Source organism: Aotus nancymaae, unplaced genomic scaffold, assembly GCF_030222135.1.
Source record: "Aotus nancymaae isolate 86718 unplaced genomic scaffold, 86718_ANA_hifiasm-v0.15.2.pri h1tg000025l, whole genome shotgun sequence".
Classification (NCBI taxonomy): Eukaryota; Metazoa; Chordata; class Mammalia; order Primates; family Aotidae; genus Aotus; species Aotus nancymaae.
In genome coordinates, this window is record NW_026988438.1 from 14,209,928 (window position 1) to 14,230,803 (window position 20,876).

Sequence of the window (20,876 nt, forward strand, 5' to 3'; positions counted from 1 at the left end):
GTTGTGAGAGACATGTTTTTATTTTGTCACTATTGTCAGTATGTCTCCCTTCTTAAGCTATTGTAATTGCGGAACATATTTTTGGCTTGTAAGCCATTTATCTTTTAATTTTTTCTCCTGAAACATCAGTGATGCATGTACATTTTTCATTTTTTAAAACTGTACTATGCTATTTAGAGTACTTCTCAAACTATTCTAAGATCTTTTAATTTGTACAGTTTATGATTACTCCAATAGACTGATAGAAAAAAATAGCATATATTGACAGATGCATATTTATAAGTGTTTAATGACTTTCTTTATATTTTTCATCAGCTTCTATAAATATTTTTCTTCAAGGTGAATGATTTTGTAAGGGATAAATTTATGCACAAAGACGGTTCGGTCCCACTTGCAGCAGAAATTCTTGCTGGAGGCTGCGTAAGTACCTTTTGCAGATCTCTACGCTGAAAAGACTTGTTTCACATATGTATCACTGCCATGGTCAACAGGTGTGGACTAAGGCTTCTGTTTAACCACAGATCCTGCACAAGGGCAGAGTCTACTAGGGCACCTCGGCTTTTCCTAGACAGGCGAACCATTCCAGAAGTGGAAGGGTAAATGTTTCTGATCTTACTGCCTGTTAAATCATGCCTGTTAAATTCATCATTGCTTGTGGTTTGTTCTGCAGTAGAAGTCATTTATGGCAGAAGTGTTTGGCCTTTCAAAAATCTTTGCTAACATTTTCTAAAGTTAATTTTTAGTACATTCTTTCCTCATGGCACCCTCTGCTGGGTCAGGCACTAAAATTTGTAGTTTGAAGTCAGCAACCATAGCTGTCTGCTTGGCTTTGCCTTACAAGTGGCAGCAACTGTTCAAGCTTCCACTGCTTTTGGGAGAACAATGCTGGGAAATAACTGGCTGAGTGCGCTCTGCATTGTCAAAAACGCTTGGAATGATTGTTTCCTTATATGGATGAACAACCTGCATCTTGTTCTGAAGCTCAGCAAAACATTGTGTCTCGTTTTATCTCATGTACTGGTTTGTTCATGTGAATGTAAATACTTTAGGTAAATTAAACTCTTATACAAAGACTAGTGCTATTTAAAGATAAGGTTGGTTAAATACCAGGCTTTGATCACTCAGGCAATACAATATTGGTACTTTTTTTATTTAAACATATTTCTTATAAAAAAGATGAAGTCACATTTTTTTTAATTGGCTTACTCTAGGCAGGAAGTAGTATTCTTAAAGTAATTTTTTTCTTGAAGATCCTTGAGTTTAGACATTGGGAAAACACCTGAGAATATTAAATGTTTGTATGGAAAGGGGTTATTGTCCTTTCTACATTGAATGATGGTTCCTTAAATGTAGCAGGAGCTAAGAAGTCCTAGCTCCTGGTATTCTTTAGAGATGGATGGAATTTGGCTACTGCCTGACTCTCTGTTTGATCACTGACCTGTCGGAGATGGCCAGGCAGGATCCCCTTGTTCTGTAACTTTAGGAGCATTCAGGATGGAAAAAAGGAGCCTTTAATGTCCTAAATAAAAAGGGCACACAATAATAATCAAAGAGAATTTTAGAAGTTGCTCTTCCCCATAAGTACTCTCCATTTAAAACAACTCTGCAGTTTCCATTTGAGAAGTAGATTTTCTGATTTTTGAAAAGGTGTATCCACAGGCTGTGTCTAGCCTAGTCCTTCAGTTTGTTGCAGGGCCCAGGATATAGCAGGGCTTTTTGGTAGGTCAGGTGGAGATTTTTTTTTTTTTAAGTTACATTTTAAACTTTCTGAAAAGTTTAAATGATAGATTTAAACCTATGATTATAGATTTCTGTAAGAATTAAAATGTAAAATTATGTGATACTACTCAAGATGTTGGCAATCATCATGGCATGATGCCTGGAAGTTTATTTTCTTTTTAATGAAAGCATTTTGCCTGCACATGCCTCTGGGTGCCAAAGAGATTGGCTGTGGCACGTATTTTCTAGGTACCATCTGTAGGTGGTCTTGTTTCTGCATATGTGGTTGCCCATTTCAAACACAAAGCACATTGGCATCAAAAGTGATGCCTTGTTATGTAGAGATGTAGCCCTTTTCAAACCTGATCTAAACACAGGCTTAAAATTGGAGCCACTTAGGCTTTACAGCTACTTAAAATATCTGTGAAATGAGGTTTGCCATCATTCATCTCAAAGAGGTAGACAGTGGTCCTTAGCTTTTCAAGTCTTCTCCTTTGCCTTTTTTCCCCCAGTCATTACTTTAAGAAGTAAGAGTTTATTTTCAGGTAAGCAATCCTGTAGGTAGCAGACAACCCAGGTCCCTTTAGATCTCTGAGTAGAGGGATGGATGATTCCATTCTCTCTCTCTCTGTCTCTCTCTCTCTCTCTCTCTCTCTGTCTCTGTGTGTGTGTGTGTGTGCGCGCGTGCACGCATGCACTCACATGCTTTTTTTTTTTTTTTATTGCAATGGAGTCTTGCTCTGTCCCCAGGCTAGAGTGCAGTGGCTCGGCTCACTGCAACCTTTGCCTCCTGGGTTCAAGCGATTCTCCTGCCTCAGCCTCCTGAGTAGTTGGGACTACAGGCCGCCAACACCATGCCTAGCTAATTTTTTTGTATTTTACTAGAGATGGTGTTTCACCACGTTGGGCAGGATGGTCTCCATCTCCTGACCTTGCTATCCAACTGCCTCGGCCTCCCAAAGTGTTGGGATTACTGGCGTGAGCCACTGCGCCTGGTCATGCATTTTTTAAGTAGCAGCAGCATCTTTTTTTTTTTTTTTTTTTGCTGGCTTTGGAAAAGTTTTCCCTGTAATTGTAGTCAGTCACACACCTTGGAAGGTTGTTGTGAGTTCCATAGCCTCATCTGTCCTATTGGGAATACAAAGGGTTTTGTAAGGTTGTGTCACATGAGTGGTTCTTCATCTTAGTTCATCCAAGCATTGCTAGGTGCTGACTTTTATGTCCCCGGGGAGCTCACCTTGCTTCATTATTACTGAGAATTAGTACACATGCCTGACTTTTGCACTTGTAACCAAAACTGCTCATTTCTTTGAACCAGGCTTATTCTGTTTTATGATCTGTTTTCTGCAAAAATGAGGAAAGTACACAGGGAGAGCTTTGTCTCATAACTTCATAGTGTTTAGCTAAACAGTCTGTTTCATTGTGTATTTTTTTTTTTAGAAAAATGAAAGTGTTAGTAAATTTGGAGGGGAAAAAATCATTGTGACTAAAAAGGAATAAAATTTATCACATTTCTCATTTATCATTTTTGGTATAATAAAGCCTGTAACTGAAGAGATTAATAAATACTCTCCTGTTTCATTGACATAGGTAAAGGGCAAATCTAACTTTATTTTTAAACTTATATTTTGCATGTGAGATTAGTTTTAGTTTAGAGCACTGTTAAAAAATTGACTTAGTTTTCTGAGCATTTTTATAGATTCACACTTTAACAGTAGTGTTACATTCAGCACGGTTTAAGACAACTCGATGCTGAGACTGGCGTTTACAAACTCTAAATCTGAAAGAATTCTCTGTGGTTTGTGTTTTCTCCGTAAGTTGGGTTTCTGCATTATAAATTAGGCTTGTAGTTGTGGGAGTTCTGACGGAGACCTGGACCTTCAGTCTTCCCTGCATGAAATATATGTATACCTTCTGTTTTTTTCCATCTTTTCCCTTCTTGGATCAAAAACTTGGCACCTTTAGAGGGATGTGATTGAGAATCTCTGTTAGTGACCATGGAAACTCTCAGTAAGTGTGGCAGAGGAGAGAGGTTCTGTTACCACTAGCCACTTCCAGTTAGGTTCCCAAGGATTCTGAAAACTGACGTATTATCTCTGAATATGTTGTTTTTATTGCTTTTTTTGCTGCTAGTTTAAGAAAAAATGAAAAATAGCATATGTAATGCAATATGATCTGTAGGCTGTAGTGTTTCATTCCACAAAATAAGTGTATGACTTTTATACATCTAGTGTAATATGCAGCATCTAGGTTGAAATCTTGAGGAGTCTGGAATCTTTAGCTTTTGATCCTTTGATCTTTAAAACAAAGTCACCAGGTAAGGAATACGAGTGGTGTGATGACAAGTTTTAAGGAAGAAATATAAATATGACAATTAATTTATTTGACATGAAAATAAATGTAATATTACGTAGAAAGAAAGTCACAAAAGTATGAACATGTCTTATAAAGCCGTATTTAGTAAATACTATTTATACACCAATAGAAAGTAATAGTATTGTGTAGTAATTTTTGGAAAGACATTAACATGTTTTAAACTACTGTCCTTTGACAATGGGTCCAGGATATTTCTTTATTGTGATGCACACATGTGTGTGTATGAGTGTGCAGGTTGTAAATATGTTTGGTGTTTATAGAAGTTTATATTCATTCTGAGTGCATTTTGAGTAAGAAAAATAATTTATATGCTTATGTCACTGGTTCTGAAAGGGACTGATGAGAATAACACTGTTGGGAAAACATGGAATGAAGAGTAATCTTATTACCCTCCCCTATAAATAAGTAGGACCCTAATGCTGTTGCCTGCCTGATTCTTACTATGATGGTGATTCCCATATGCATGATATATTTATGCCGGTTTGTCCAGCCACGTATCAAATACTGTTTTTAAACCAAGTTTTTGTTACTCATCTCTTACATTAAATTCAGTTGCAGTTAATTTTTATTTTGAAAAATTTTGAAAAACACAAAGATACAGGTACGAGTGTGCCTACCGCTTTGATCGGTGGCAAACTTGACAGTGCAGTTGGAGGCCTTCATGTGCCTACCCAAATTGCTTTTCACTCCCTTATCTCCCAAGAGAAAACTCTGTCCTGACACTGGTGTTTTTCATTCTAAGCATGTATTTCTACTTTTTAATTACCTATGAATATCCTAAGCGTATAAATGTTTGTTTTTGAATGCTTCATCCTAACCCAATGCTATAGGAACAACTCACATGATTCCCTGATTGATGCCTTTGCATTTTTTTCCCATCAGTGCAACTCATGTGCTTTGCTTGTCAGAAAATAATAGTAAATGGCAGTATTACTTTCAAGTGTTGGAATGTGGCAGATACTGCATATGTCTGTTACAGATGTGTGGGTTTCTAGATGGACTTATGGTTGGAACAGTGTGTTCATTTAACCAAGTTTTTGGTTACTTGGGGTTTCTCCCTAGACGACAGTCATTTCTTCAGTCTTATGATTTAAACATATACACGATACTTAGTGAGTTTTAAAATGTTAACCTTCCCCACTGCCAGCAAATACTCCCTATCTGCCTGTCAGCCTTCCTTCCCCTCCCCAACTTCCTCCCCCGCTCCCATGGTTCTTACCACCTTCGAGCATTCTATATAACTTATTTTTCATGATTTTTGTTTATTTGCTATCCCCTTCACGGTAGAGTGAAAGTTCTCCAAGGGCTGGGATCTTATTCATTGATGTATCCCAGGGACTGTGGGCATTGCATGGTAACCTGTAGACTCTGAAAATATTGGTTAAATAAAAGAATTTTAAAGCTAAAATCACTCAAAAGTGATCTTATCAGTCTTCACAGCCAATCAATGACAAATCTGGTAATGGACTCATTTATGTATTTTCTTTAATGTTAGTCAAACCCCTTCCCATCATTAACGATAAAACTTATCACCTTTCTCTCCAAGCCATACGTAACGATGACTCCCAGATCACCAAGGATAGAAAGCATATAGATGGAGATCATTTTACAAAGTGAAACTGTTCCTTTTAAAAACTTGCCATTATAATTTTTGAAAATTGCCAACAGGAATTTTTTTTTTTGAAAGTTAATCCTTTTGAAAATCATAGCCATTTGTAGTAAAAATAATCACATCTAACAAGAGGCAGTCCAGTTCACTGGGAAGAACATGGGCTTTTAGTCAGTTTGGGGGTCCCAAGGCCTTCACCTGCCAGATGTAAATCAAGGATTAGACAACTTACTTGCCTTCTCTGAGTTGCAGTTTTCTTGTCTATAAAATCGAGATAGCAACTTTCTCTTTCAGTTATCTATTGCTGTATAACAAACCACGCCAAAACTTAGTGGTTTAAAACAATAGTTTATTCTTTTTCATTAATGCTGCCTCTTTCCCGTGGTTTCTGCCTCTTTCTCATGGTTTCAGCTCGAGTACTGAGGCAGCTAGAAGGTCAAAAATGTCCTCACAAAAATGGCAACCAGCTTAGAGCTCAGCTGGAGCCAGGGCTGGGGTGGGGACAGGTTTTCCACATGGCATAGCTGTGTGAGCTTCCTTGTACTGTAGTATCAGACTTAAGAAGGTGAGTTCTGAGAGCAGAATAAGAAGCCAAGAAGACTCTCAGGTCCAGTTTTTGAGATTATACAACATTAATTTAGCCACAGTGTGTTTGTTGAAACAGTTTATAAGCCAGCCAGATTCAGTGGCAGGGAAAATAATCTACCTCTGAATGGGAGACATGACAGTGTTGTTGCGGCCATCTTTAATGCACCACCTTGCCTGGTTGTGGGAAAAATTAAATGAGATAATATGTATGAAATAATTAAATCATGACTTAAATGCTAGTCTTCTTCTAGCATCTACTTTTAAACTTCCAATATGTGTCTATATATAGGATTTTATGAAAATGAATGTTTTAGTTAGGCTTTTTGGGTGGAGGGGAGTGAAATAGGTATATTGGAATTTGGATACGGCAGTTGGATATGGACCTCAGCTACCTCAGGTGCTCCTGAAATCTCTGGTCTTCTTTGTGAACCTGCTTATTTGTCATTTCTCTACTGATTGATTTCCTCTACTGGATAGCATAGCATCCTTCTTCAAAAAATGATTTTAATTGCATCCTTGTCCACAGTGCATGCCAATCCCAGTCCCAAGGCTTTCTTCCTAATGGGAATGATTTCAGTGTTTCTCCATCATTGAGGAGGAGAGCTGTTCTGATTATCTATTACCGCATAACAAATAATCTGAAACTTTAGTGGCTTCAAATAAGTATTTATTATTGTTCTCTCTTGTGGCTCTGTGAATTGACTAGGCTCACCCTGGGAGGTTTTCACTTGAGATCCTTACATGGTTATGGGTTAGTGGCAGCTGGGGTCAGATTCATCAGAAGGGTCAACCAGGATAGATATCCAAGGCAGCTCACTGTTGTAACTGAGCAGCTGGGGCTGCAGCTCAGAGCACCTGCTATGACTTCTCTGTGTAGCTTGGACTTTGCAAACCTTAACAGTTTGATTCTGAGAGGGAGCCTCCCAAGAGCAGGCATCTTAAGAGTCCTGGGCAGAAACAAGACTTCTTATGACTTGACTTTAAAGGTCACTGCCAGTGCATTGTATTGGTGAGACACGCGAGTTAGACCAGCCTAGACTCAAGAGGAGAGAAATTAGACTCAACATCTTAATAGGAATAATAGCAAAGGAAGTTTCAGCTACCACTGGAGGATTCAGTAAGCAGTGTTGTGGGCTGGGAACATCTTCATTGCCCTCCACCTTGTGAAGGTTTCATAGCCCATCCCATGCCTTCTCTGAGGGTCTGTTGCTGATCCTAGAACCCATTCATTCTCTAGATTGCTTGTAGTCACAGGGGCAGAAACTCACCAAAGTGAAGATAATCAAGTGAAGGTTTACTTTAAGGATATCCATGAAATGAAATTGAAGGCTCTTCAGATTTCAGACAGCATTAGAAACGGGTTACTCTCTCTCTCTTCTCCACTTGGCCTTCTTTGTCTCTTTCACAGTGACTTTGTATCTCTCTGCACATCTTTTGACTATTCTGATCCGTAACTTCTCTTCCTGAAGGATTGGTGTTGACTTCCTCAAGAATTCCCTTCATGTTCTTGCCGGCCACCTAGCCTGTCTCTCTTTACGGTATGAGAGAGCCTCTTTTCATCCCTTGCCCCAGCCCCAGATAGTTAGCTCAAGTTGTTTAGCTTTGTTTTGCTTTTCATTTAATTATTGAGAGAGGAAATCTGGTTGGCAAGCCTCATCTTTGTGTATCAGGCCATACATATGGCAGCCTTGAATCATGGTCCCACCCAGATATTAATGACTTTGCTTAACAGTTCCATTTGTTTCAACTATCTATAAATGTCTTCAAACCCTTCTTGTACTGTTTTGTTTTTAGCTCTGAATTCTGTATGTTTGCTCTGAATAGTAGTGTGTATACTTTGGTCATAAAATATACTCAAAGCCACTATTCCTTATGATTCAACTTGAAATCCCTTGAGATTTCATACCCAATCATATCAAACCAGGAAGAAAATTTCCTCATATAATGAACACATATACTCTGACAATCAGAGCTGGTGAGACAGATTACTTGAAGTAGATTTAAGTCTTACTTGGTGATCTTTTCCTTCCCCAGGATTTCCTGTGGATACGTAGCCTCACAGTGTAGTTTTCTTAAGGTAGAATTTTTATTTCACTATGCAAGTCTCTGCACATATCTTACTTATAAATGTAAGATGATATGAGGCTTAATCATTAGGTTGAATTGTTATGAAGGCACTCGTGTGACATGTGAAGTAATCAAGATATATTATGCATTACAGTGATGCTATAACAAGAATGTTAATTATATATATATATATATAATTGCACTTTAGGTTCTGGGGTATATATGCAGAACATGCAGGATTGTTGCATAGTTATATACATGGCAATGTGGTTTGCTGCCACCATCCCCCCATCACCTATATCTGGCATTTCTCCCCATGTTATCCCTCCCCACCTTCCTACCCCTGCTGTCCCTCTCCTATTCCCCCCAACAGACCCCAGTGTGTGATGCTCCCCTCCCTGTGTCCATGTGTTCTCATTGTTCAATACCCGCCTATGAGTTAGAACATGTGGTATTTGATTTTCTGTTTTTGTGTCAGTTTCCTGAGAATGATGGTTTCCAGATTTATCCATGTCCCTACAAAGGACACAAACTCATCATTTGTTGTGGCTGCATAGTATTCCATGGTGTATATGTGCCACATTTTCCTTGTCCAGTCTATCATCAGTGGGCATTTGGGTTGGTTCCAGGTCTTTGCTGTTGTAAACTGTGCTGCAGTGAACATTCGTGTGCATGTGTCCTTATAGTAGAACGATTTATAATCCTTTGGATATATACCCAGGAATGGGATTGCTGGGTCAAATGGAATTTCTATTTCTAGGTCCTTGAGGAATCACCGCACTGTCTTCCACAATGGTTGAACTAATTTACACTCCCACCAACAGTGTAAAAGTGTTGCTATTTCTTCCCATCCTCTCTAGCATCTGTTGTCTCCAGATTTTTTAATGATTACCATTCTAACTGGCGTGAGATGGTATCTCAGTGTGGTTTTGATTTGCATTTCTCTAATGACCAGTGATGATGAGTATTTTTTCATGTTTGTTGGCCTCATAAATGCCTTCTTTTGAAAAGTGTCTGTTCATATCCTTCACCCACTTTGAATGGGTTTGTTTGTTTGTTTGTTTGTTTGTTTTTGTGTAAATCTGTTTTAGTTCTTAGTAGATTCTGGATATTAGCACTTTGTCAGATGGGTAGATTGCAAAAAATTTTTCCCATTCTGTTGGTTGGCAGTTCATTCTAATGATTGTTCCTTTTGCTGTGCAGAAGCTCTGGAGTTTAATTAGATCCCATTTGTCTGTTTTGGCTTTTATTGCCAGTGCTTTTGGTGTTTTAGTCATGAAGTCCTTGCCTATGCCTATGTCCTGAATGGTTTTGCCTAGGTTTTCTTCTAGGGTTTTTATGGTGTTAGGTCTTATGTTTAAGTCTTTAATCCATCTGGAGTTGATTTTAGTGTAAGGTGTCAGGAAGGGGTCCAGTTTCAGCTTTCTGCACATGGCTAGCCAGTTTTCCCAACACCATTTATTAAACAGGGAATCCTTTCCCCATTGCTTGTTTTTGTCACATTTGTCAATGATCATATGGTTGTAGATGTGTGGCATTGCCTCCAAGATCTCTGTTCTGTTCCATTGGTCTCTCTCTCTGTTTTGGTACCAGTATCATGCTATTTTGATTACTGTAGCCTTATAGAATAGTTTAAAGTCAGGTAGTGTGATGCCTCCAGCTTTGTTCTTTTTGCTTAGAGTTGTCTTGGCTATGCAGGCTCTCTTTTGGTTCCATATGAAGTTTAAGGTGGTTTTTTCCGGTTTTGTGAAGATGATCATAGGTAGCTTAATGGGGGTAGCATTGAATCTATAAATTACTTTGGGCAGTATGGCTATTTTCACAATTTTGATTCTTCTTAACCATGAGCATGGAATGTTTTTCCATCTGTTTGTGTCCTCTCTTACTTCTTTGAGCAGTGGTTTGCAGTTCTCCTTGAAGAGGTCTTTTACATACTTTGTTAGTTGTACTCCTAGGTATTTTATTCTCTGCGCAGCAATTATGAATGGCAGTTTGTTCTTGATTTGGCTCTCTTTTAGTCTGTTATTGGTGTATAGGAATGCTTGTGATTTCTGCATGTTGATTTTGTATCCTGAGACTTTGCTGAAGTTGCTTATCGGTTTAAGGAGATTTTGGGCTGAGACGATGGGGTCTTCTAGATATACAATCATGTCATCTGCAAATAGAGACAATTTGACTTCCTCCTTTCCTATTTGAATATCCTTTATTTCTTTTTCTTGCCTGATTGCTCTGGCTAGAACTTCCAATATTATGTTGAATAGGAGTGGTGAGAGATGGCATTCTTGTCTAGTGCCAGATTTCACAGGGAATGCTTCCAGTTTTTGCCCATTCAGTATGGTATTGGCTGTGGGTTTGTTGTAAATAGGTTTTATTATTTTTAGATACTTTACATTAATACCTAGTTTATTGAAAGTTTTTATCATAAAGTGCTGTTGAATTTTGTCTAAGACCTTCTCTGCATCTATTGAGATAATCATGTGGTTTTTGTCTTTCGTTCTGTTTATGTGGTGGATTACATTTATAGACTTGCATATGTTGAACCAGCCTTGCATCCCCGGGATGAAGCCTACTTGATCGTGATGGATAAGCTTTTTGATGTGCTACTGCAATCAGTTTCCCAGTATTTTATTGAAGATTTTTGCATATCTATGTTAATAATGGATATTGGCCTGAAGTTTTCTTTTTTTGTTGAGTCTTTGCCAGGTTTTGGTATCAGGATGATGTTAGTCTCATAAAATAATTTGGAAAGGATTCCCTCTTTTTGGATTGTTTGGAATAGTTTCAGAAGGAGTGGTACCAGCTCCTCTTTGTACATCTGATAGAATTCGGCTGTGAACCCCTCTGGACCTGGCCTTTTTTTGGTTGGTAGGCTATTAATTGCTGCCTAAACTTTAGCCCTTGTTATTGGTCTATTCAGGGTTTCAACTTCTTGGTTTAGGCTGGGGACGGTACAAGTGTCCAGGAACTTACCCATTTCTTCCAGGTTTACTTGTTTTTGTGCATAGAATTGTTTGTAGTAATCTCTGATTATAGTCTGTATTTCTGTGGAATTGGTGGTGATATCCCCTTTATTGTTTTTTATCGCATCTAGTTTATTTTTCTCTCTTCTTTTTTATTAATCTGCCTAGCAGTCTGTCTATTTTGTTGATCTTTTCAAAAAACCAGCCCCTGGATTTGTTGATATTTTGAAGGGTTTTTTTTGTGTCTCTGTCTCCTTCAGTTCTGCTCTGATCTTAGTTATTTCTTGTCTTCTGCTAGCTTTTGAGTTTTTTTGATCTTGCTCCTCTAGCTCTTTCAATTTTGATGATAGGGTGTTGATTTTAGATCTTTCCTTGCTTCTCATGTGAGCATTTATTGCTATAAATTTTCCTCTAGACACTGCTTTACATGTGTCCCAGAGATTCTGGTACATCGTGTCTTCATTCTCGTTGGTGTCTTCATTTCGTTGTTTATCCAGTCAACATTCAAGAGCCAGTTGTTCAGTTCCATGATGTTGTGCAGTTCTGAGTTAGTTTCTCAATTCTGAGTTCCAATTTGATTGCACTGTGGTCTGAGAGACTGGTTGTTATGATTTCCATTCTTTTGCATTTTCTGAGGAGTGATTTACTTCCAATTATGTGGTCAGTTTTAGAGTAGGTGTGATGTGGTGCTGAGAAGAATGTATATTCTGTGGATTTGTGGTGGAGATTTCTGTAGATGTCTATTAGGTCTGCTTGGTCCAGGTCTCAGTTCAAGTTCTGGATATCCTTGTTAATTTTGTATCTCATTGATCTGTCTAATATTGACAGTGGAGTGTTAAAGTCTCCCACTATTATTGTGTGGGAGTCTAAGTCTCTTTGTAGGTCATTAGGAACTTGCTTTATGTATCTGGGTGCTCCTGTATTGGGTGCGCATATATTTAGGATTGTTAGCTCTTCTTATTGCATTGATCCTTTTACCATTATGTAATGCCCTTCTTTGTCTCTTTTGATCTTTGCTGGTTTAAAGTCTATTTTTTCAGAGACTAGGATTGCAACTCCTGCTTTATTTTGTTCTCCATTTGCTTGATAGATCTTCCTGCATCCCTTTATTTTGAGCCTATGTGTGTGTCCTTGCCTGTAAGATGGGTTTCCTGGATACAGCATACCAATGGGTTTTGACTTTTTATCCAATTTGCCAGTCTGTGTCTTTTGATTGGGGCATTTAGCCCATTTACATTTAAGGTTAATATTGTTATGTGTGAATTTGATCCTGCCATTTTGATGCTAGCTGGCTGTTTTGCCCATTACTTGCAGTTTCTTCATTGTGTTGATGCTCTTTACCATTTGGTACGTTTTTAGAGTGGCTGGTACTAGTTGTTGTTTAGTGCTTCTTTCAGGAGCTCTTGTAAGGCAGGCCTGGTGGTGACGAAATCTCTGAGCAATTGCTTGTTCGTAAAGGATTTTATATCTCCTTCACTTATGAAGCTTAGTTTGACTGGCTATGAAATTGTAGGTTGAAAGTTCTTTTCTTTATGGATGTTGAACATTGGCCCCGACTCTCTTCAGGCTTGTAGGATTTCTGCCGAGAGAGCCTCTGTAAGTCTGATGAGCTTTCCTTTGTGGGTAACCCAACCTTTCTCTCTAACTGCCCTTAGCATTTTTTTCCTTCATTTCAACCACGGTGAATCTGACGATTATGTGCCTTGGGGTTGCTCTACTTGAGGAGTAACTTTGTGGTGTTCTCTGTATTTCCTGGACTTGAATATTGGCCTGCCTTGTTAGGTTGGTGAAGTTCTCCTGGATAATATCCTAAAGAGTGTTTTCCAGCTTGGATTCATTCTCTCCATCACATTCAGGTACACCTATCAAATGTAGATTAGGTCTTTTCACATAATCCCATATTTCTTGTAGGCTTTGTTCATTTCTTTTCACTCTTTTTTCTCTAATCTTGCCTTCTCATTTTATTTCATTGAGTTGATCTTCAATCTCTGATATTCTTTCTTCCGCTTGGTCAATTTGGCTATTGAAACTTGTCTTTGCTTCGCGAAGTTCTCGTGTTGTGTTTTTCATCTCCATCAGGTTATTTATATTCTTCTCTAAGCTGTTTATTCTTGTTAGCATTTTGTCAAAAGTTTTTTCAAGGTTCTTTGTTTCTTTGCATTTGGTTAGCACGTGATCTTTTAGCTCTGAGAAGTTTGTTATTACCCAACTTCTGAAGCCCGTTTCTGTCAATTCATCAGACCCATTCTCCATCCAGCTTTGTTCCCTTGCTGGTGAGGAGTTGTGATCCCTTGGAGGAAGAGAGGTGTCCTGGTTTTGGGTGTTTTCATCCTTTTGCACTGGTTTCTTCTTATCTTTGTGGATTTATCTACCTGTGGTCTTTGTAGTTGGTGACTTTTGGATGGGGTCTCTGAGTGGATGACCTTTTTGTTGATGATGAAGTTATTTCTTTCTGTTTTTTAGTTTTCCTTTTAACAACCAGGCCCCTCTGCTGTAGGACTGCTGGAGGCCCACTCCAGACCCTGCTTGCCTGGGGATCACCTGCAGTGGCTGCAGAACAGTAAGGGTTTCTGCCAGTTTCTTCTCTTGTTATCTTCGTCCCAGAAGGATACCCACCAGATGTCAGCCTGAGCTCTCCTTTATGAGGTGTCTCTTTGGATATATGGTGGTCAGAGAGTTGCTTGAGGAGACAGTCTGTCCCTTATAGGAGCTCAAGGGCTGAGCTGTGAGCTCCATTGTTCTGTTCAGAACTGCTGGGCATGTACGTTTAAGTCTGCTGCAGCGGAACTCATAACCGCCTTTTTTCCCAGGTGCTCTGTCCTGGGAAGGTGGGGCTTTATTTATAAGTTCCTGATGTGCTGGTGCCTTTTTTCAGAGATGCCCTGCCCAGCAAGGAGGTAGCCTAGTCACAGTCTGCCAGCAGAGGCATTGCTGAGCTGCTGTGGCCTCTGCCCAGCTGCTGTGTGAACTTCCTTGCAGTTTTGTTTATAGAGATATAGTTAGAACTGCCTCAGTAATGTCAGACTGCATCTGTAATGGTGGTTTGCCTCGGTAATGGTGGACTGCCTCAGTAATGGCGGAATGCCTCGGTAATGGTGGACTGCCTCAGTAATGGTGGACTGCCTCGGTAATGGTGGACTGCCTCGGTAATGGTGGACTGCCACGGTAATGGCGGACGCCCTTCCCCCCCAGCAGAAGTGGACCATCCCAGGTCCAGCTGAGCCTGCTGCAAAACTCTCAGTCCAGATTGTTTCAGATTGCTGGTCTTTGTGGAGGTGGGACCCTCCCAGCCAGATCATCTGGCTCCCTGTTTCAGCCCCCTTTTTTTCCAGTTGAATGGGTGGCTCTGTCTCCCAGACATTCCAGGCACCATTTGAAACGGCCGCTCAGATTTGTGTGAGTTTTTGTGCAGAGACCCACTATGCGGGCTGAAACAGCTGTGCTGGAAACTCGTGGCACTTTTCAGCCCAGGAATCTCCTGGTCTGTGGCCAGTAATAACTTGTTTGTAAATGCTGTGATCACTAGCCCTCTGCGTTGTTCTTGCTGGGAACTGCACTCCAGAGCTGTCCTATTTGGCCATCTTGGATCCCTCCACAATAATGTTAATTTTTTTAATGCTTGTGTCTTTATAACCTCTTGTAGTTCAGTGAAAATCTAGTGATTACATTTGTTTTCAAATATTATTTGGAATATTCCCTGGGATAATTTTTTGCATACTCTCCCAAAAAATGTAAGACCATATTAAAGATTTTCTTGATTTGTACTTAAACTTTTTCTCTGTTCTCCATCTCCTTCTGACTTGAAGGTTTAGAGACCGTATCTGGTATTAGGTATGACCTGCTATCTTTGTCAGCCATGGTGACTACTTTGCCACTTGAGGAGATCTTCCTTCATAACTTTGTGCTGACAGCTAATTGCATCTCACAGACCTTGGGTAAATGACTGAACTGAGACATCTATAAATATGAATGGCAGGGCCTATGTCACACTGTTATAGCTGTGTACCTAGCATCATATCTGACATATGGAAGAAACTCAAAAACTGTCTATTGAATGAATAAATGCTTGACTACAAGGTGTTGGTGATGAAAGCAGTCATAGAATTGGAAAGGAGGGGTAGTGACTCTGTATACCATGTTACTATTAATTTAGAGACTGATGGCCAGCAAAAAGTCATTAACCCCCAAAATCGATGAGAGAGTAGGGGTGAAGGAATTGAAGGAATAGCTGTAACCATGCCTAGGTATCTAAGTATCTGGGATATTTCCATGATCGCTCAGTAATAGAACCAACCTTTATAAAGCTGATATTTATTTTATTTGACTTCATTTCTAAGAATGACAAATAAATAATTCCCAAATATATTCGGAACCTTAAGAACAGGAAGAAGATGTACAACGTGGATCATTTGGTATAGCTTACTCATTATGTCATGTATTTTAAGTAGAAAAGACTTTATTGAATTACTAACATGAAATTATGTCAGAGTCATAAAGGAATCATAGAAAAGAGGAGCTTTAAAAAAATAGGAGCCAATGAATGACCAAAAAAAAAAAAAAAAAAAACCTTATCTCATGGCACTATCTAATTTTGCAGATTTCTGAAAAGCCAAGAGGCAGCTCCATCAGTTTGCTCAAAAAGTCCTTCAGGCAGTGAGACTAAGGCATTGGTCTTGAATAGGATTCTGCTGCCTGCCTGCTCCTGTGAGAGGCTCTTTCTCCAGATGATTTCTACTTGGACTGAGGACAAAAATAAAAGAAGTATCTGATGGTACCAAGGGCTCAAGCGTGCTATAGATTGAATGTTTATTTCCCCCAGAGTTGTTTTGTTTAAACCTAACTCCCAATGTGATGGTATTAGACGAGTGGAACCTTGGAGGTGATTAGATCATGAGGGTGGAGCCTACATGATGAGGTTAGTGCCCTTATAAAAGGGATCCAAGAGAGGTCCCCCACTCCTTCCTCCATGTGAGGACACAGTCAGAAGACAGTGTCTGTGAGCCAAGAAGCCAGTGCTCACCAGATCCCAACTGTGCCGGCACTGTAATCTCAGATTTCGAGCCTCCAGAACTCTGAGAAATGAATTTATGTTATTTATAAGCCACGTAGTTTATGATACTTTCTTACAGAAACCCAAACAGACTAAAACAGTTAGGGATAGCCTCCCTGGCTAAGGGCTGCCTTTGGTGGCTCAGAAATGTCATCTTATTAGGGGAAAGTCCAACTCTCATGCTAGACGCTTAGCTAGCCAGATATTTCCTTTGTGTTTTTCTCCTTTTCCCCTCTCTGGGAAAGTCTCAGAGTTGTTTGACTCAACACAGTTCAAACATTGGGCCGTCTTTCTGGATTTCTAGTAAATAGGGAGGAGTTTGTTATGATAGGAAAATCTGAAGAAAGACTGGGTCATAGCTTTCATACAGTTAAGGTATTTTAGACATTGAAGGTCTGTAAATCATTAAACTATTCTAGTAGTAGTAGTCAAAATACACATGTATAACAGACAGACCCCAAATGTTAACATATTTGACAGGCTTGTAACTTAATTGCTTTTTAATGTCAGTCAAATAGATTACACTTTGGTTTCTTGGCCAGGCTTCTATGGGCCCATTAAAATCCTATGAAGCTGAAAACATGAAACTTAATATTTGTAAAACATGTAAACAGAATAGCCTTTTTCTGCCTCATTATGTGGTTAAGAAATTAGAACTAGGATATTTCATTTCGTATCTTTCTCAGAATCAGTTATAGAGTAAGAATCTATTTTCCTATCTTTGCAATGTTGTTAATATCTAGTAACCAATTTTTCACTTAAGAGTTTAATATACATACCAAATCAAGGGAGAAAAATTCTGTATTGCTTTGTGTTTCGAGATGTGCATTTAGTCAGACAGTCTAACTTGGTGTATTCCTTTGCTAGGGCTGCTGTAACAAAATGCCTCACACCACAGAGTGGGTGGCTTAAACAACAGAGACTAGAAGTCCAAGGTTAAGGTGTTGGCAGTTTTGGTTTCTTCTGAGGCCTCTCTTCTTTTATTGCACATGGCTGCCTTCTCACTGTGTCCTCACGGGGTCACCTCTCAGTCTGTATGTTGTCTGTGTCTTAATCTCTAATTATAAAGACACCAGTCATATTGGATTAGGGCCCATTCATATGACTTCATTTCTTCTTAATTACTTCTTAAAAGGCCCTAAGTCCAAATACAGTCACATTCTGCGGGCCTGAGGGTTAGGACTTCAGTATACAAATTTTGGAGAGATGCAATTCAGCCCCTAATGCTAGGGTTTAAGAAAAGGTCTTTTTTTCAGTTTGTAAGGACTCAAGTTTCTGATTGCAGGAGAGTGATGGTGTGTCTTGTGAAGGCAGTGGGTCTGACACACTTACCCTTCAGAGCTAGACAGGGTGAGTGGCCTCTCGACCTCATGCCACTTCATCTTTGCCAGCTTCTCTGTGAGGTTGCTGAATACCATCTTCAGCACTTGTGAACAGTTGTGAACAGCACTTGACTGCAATTGGGCAATGTGTTTTAATTTACCCCATTCGCTGCTATTTGCTGAATATCTCTTTTTACCTGTGAGCTCTATGTACAATAATAATAGTCGTGCTACATACAAATTATGTTCATGTCTCCATTTAACACTGAGTTAGTAAGAAAGTAAATGGAAAATATGTGGAACCTTAGATTTCTTTACAAATCTTTTTCTAATTTATTCAAATATCAAACACTATCATAACTTGTGTATTCATCTTAATGTAACATAAGTCATTAGACATCTATTAGTATAGACCTTATTCGTAGTTACAATTTTGTTTGTATCCGTATAATCAAAATAATGTATTTGTGTTTTGGTAAAAGTCTATTCTATAACTTTATATTAATCTATTTTCGACACATGTAAGCACACATTTTAGAATGTCAGTGTGCAGTTAGATATTCTTAGCACATGTCATTTGTGAAAAGCACTTTAAAGCTAAGTACATTCAATTGAGCATAATTAAAATATCAAGATACATATTCTTCATATACATTTTGCCACTTAATTTTTTAAGTAGCTATAAGTATCTACCATGTGAATTCAAATTAAAAGAGGGTGATTAAATTACAGTTATAGTTAATGATTTTAGTTTAAAATATGGTTGAAATTGTGCTATATTAAAAAATACACTGCCATGTTTTCTGTGGACAGCCGACTGATGATGGGTTTAATTTTATTTTTTATGTAAGACTTTTAATATTCTCTGAATATTCTCAAGACTGTTGACTAGAATGATTGGGGGCCGGGAGAGGCGGCGTTGGGGGGGTGTTGTAAGAAGGCTTGTATTTTTATCTAATGAGTTCTTTTGACTTGACTCCTGAAGTCTCAAGAAGATGTTCAGGAATACTATCTCATTTAATAAAGAATCATTAGAGAAAGCCTTGTTTGTTCATACAGATGAAAGGAAATGGATCATGGGGAAGTAGGAACTGGAGCTTCTGAACCCTTAACCTTTAGTTAATATATTTAGGCTACTGATATTTCCTATCATTGTAATAATGAGCAGACAGCCTTGGTGAGTCAGTTTTAAGGCACATGTAACTGTAAAACCTACTTGTCCACAACTGTTGGACCTAAAGTACATTATCATTTTAGTGAAGTCCATTGTTCTTGTAGTACTTAGAGAAAATGGGGCTGTACATTGGAACTCTGGATTATGTTGCCTTTCTAAAATACTTGGTTTTTTAAAAATAGTTTGTTGTTTTCCGCGATGGAGTCTTGTTCTGTCGCCCAGACTGGAGTGCAGTGGCGCAATCTTGGCTCACTGCAACCTCAGCCTCCAGGGTTCAAGCAATTCTCCTGCCTCAGCCTCCCGAGTAGCTAAGACTACAGGCCTGTGCCACCATGCCCAGCTAGTTTTTATATTTTTAGTAGAGACAAGGTTTTACCAGGTTGGCCAGGCTGATCTCGAATTCCTGACCTCAAGTGATCCTCTTGCCTCGGCCTCCCAAAATGCTGGGATTACAGGTGTGAGCCACCACACCCAGCCCTTAAAATTCTGTTTTTTTTAAAATAAATAGTTATTTCACTTCCCTATGCCAAACCAGAAGTGTCAACAATGAAGTCATGGCAAGAGGGATTCAGGTGGCAAAACTGTAAGAAGGAGAAGAAGAAATCAAGCTTGAAGCATGTAGGCACAGAGCGAAAGGCACTATGATAGGAGCCACAGTTTGGTTTCTTTGAAAACTAGCCCATTTCAGAGAAGGGAGTATTAGAAGAAAAAACTTATAATTTTACTTTGAGCCATGAGGACCATTTCACATGAAAAAAGCATTTGGGAATAATGATGCTTTGTGTCAGTAGAACGCTGTGGGTTTGATAAGCTTGGTGCTTAGAATTCATGCTGATGTAGTTGTAGTCACAGTCCTATTGCCCTTTCTGGTTGCTCTCAGCACTCCTGGGTGCAGAGGTGAATTTATGAAGATCGTGGACTTCTGATATAAATCACAGCAGCCAAAACTGTCACATGGAGATGTGAACTTAGGATTGTATTGGTAGAGAGGTAACACATCCATTACTCCTATCTTGAAATGACTATGCTATATTTAGACAAAATCTATATCAGTATAATTATTTTGCAAGCCCATTTGAATAAAATTGAAATTGTCACTAGTTATGTATGTTTTTGAGTCTAAACCATTTCTTATGGCTGGGTGTGGTAGATCACGCCTGTAATCCCAGCACTTTGGGAGGCCAAGGCAAGTGGATCACTTGAGGTCAGGAGTTTGAAACCAGCCTGGTCAACATGGTAAAATCCTGTCTCAAATAAAACACAAAAATTAGCCAGGCATGGTGGCAGGTACCTGTAATCCCAAGTACTTGGGAGGCTGAGGCACAAGAATCGCTTGAACCTGGGAGGCGGAGCTTGCTGTAAGCTGAGTTCACACCACTGTACTCCCGCCTGGGTGACAGAGCAAGACTCTGTCTCCAAAATAAGTACATACATATGTATATACATACAGTATTTCTCAAGGATTCAGATTCAGCATGATTTGGGGATTTTACTGCCCAGTAGCGTGGCTTTCTCATTATTGATTAATTACAAAGAAAAGTTTGATGTATCTGATGAAAAGCAGTTATATTGTACCTAGATAAAACATCTCTTCCTTATACTTGATGTACTTTAATGTCTCTGAATCCATTGGTTAATCTTTATCTCTCTTGAAAGCTCTTAAAATCACATGAATTCTAGTCCATAGGATCAGATTAACCAAAAATTCAGGCAGATACTCTGTTCAAATAGGGAAGAAAAAACTGAAAATGAATTGTTTTATTGAATCTGCTTTTTCACAATAGACAACTAGGCATAATGATTCTGAGCATGGATTAGAAATCAGGCAAGTCTGGGTTCACATTCTGTTACTGCCTTGAAGAGAAGTCTCTGCTTCCATTCACCTCTAGAAAGAGAGGAGTAATATAGCTTGTGTCAGCATGACTGGGGAATGAGGAAGGTGATGTCTCTGAAGACTTAGCACAGTGCCTCCTATATCAGAAGTGCTTGACAAATGTCTGGCTCTTGCTTC

The 20,876-nt window shown here is 39.0% G+C and overlaps 1 protein-coding gene across 2 annotated transcripts in view; it reads left to right on the plus strand.

Annotated features, from left to right (window-relative positions):
* Nucleotides 1-20,876, plus strand: part of SLC25A13 (solute carrier family 25 member 13) — a 205,200-nt gene that overhangs the window by 141,901 nt on the left and 42,423 nt on the right. For both annotated transcript variants that reach the window (XM_012450767.2, XM_012450769.2), the window contains one exon: nucleotides 340-420. In XM_012450767.2, coding sequence (XP_012306190.1) covers nucleotides 340-420 — 81 coding nt within the window. The remainder of the gene's footprint in view (nucleotides 1-339; nucleotides 421-20,876) is intronic.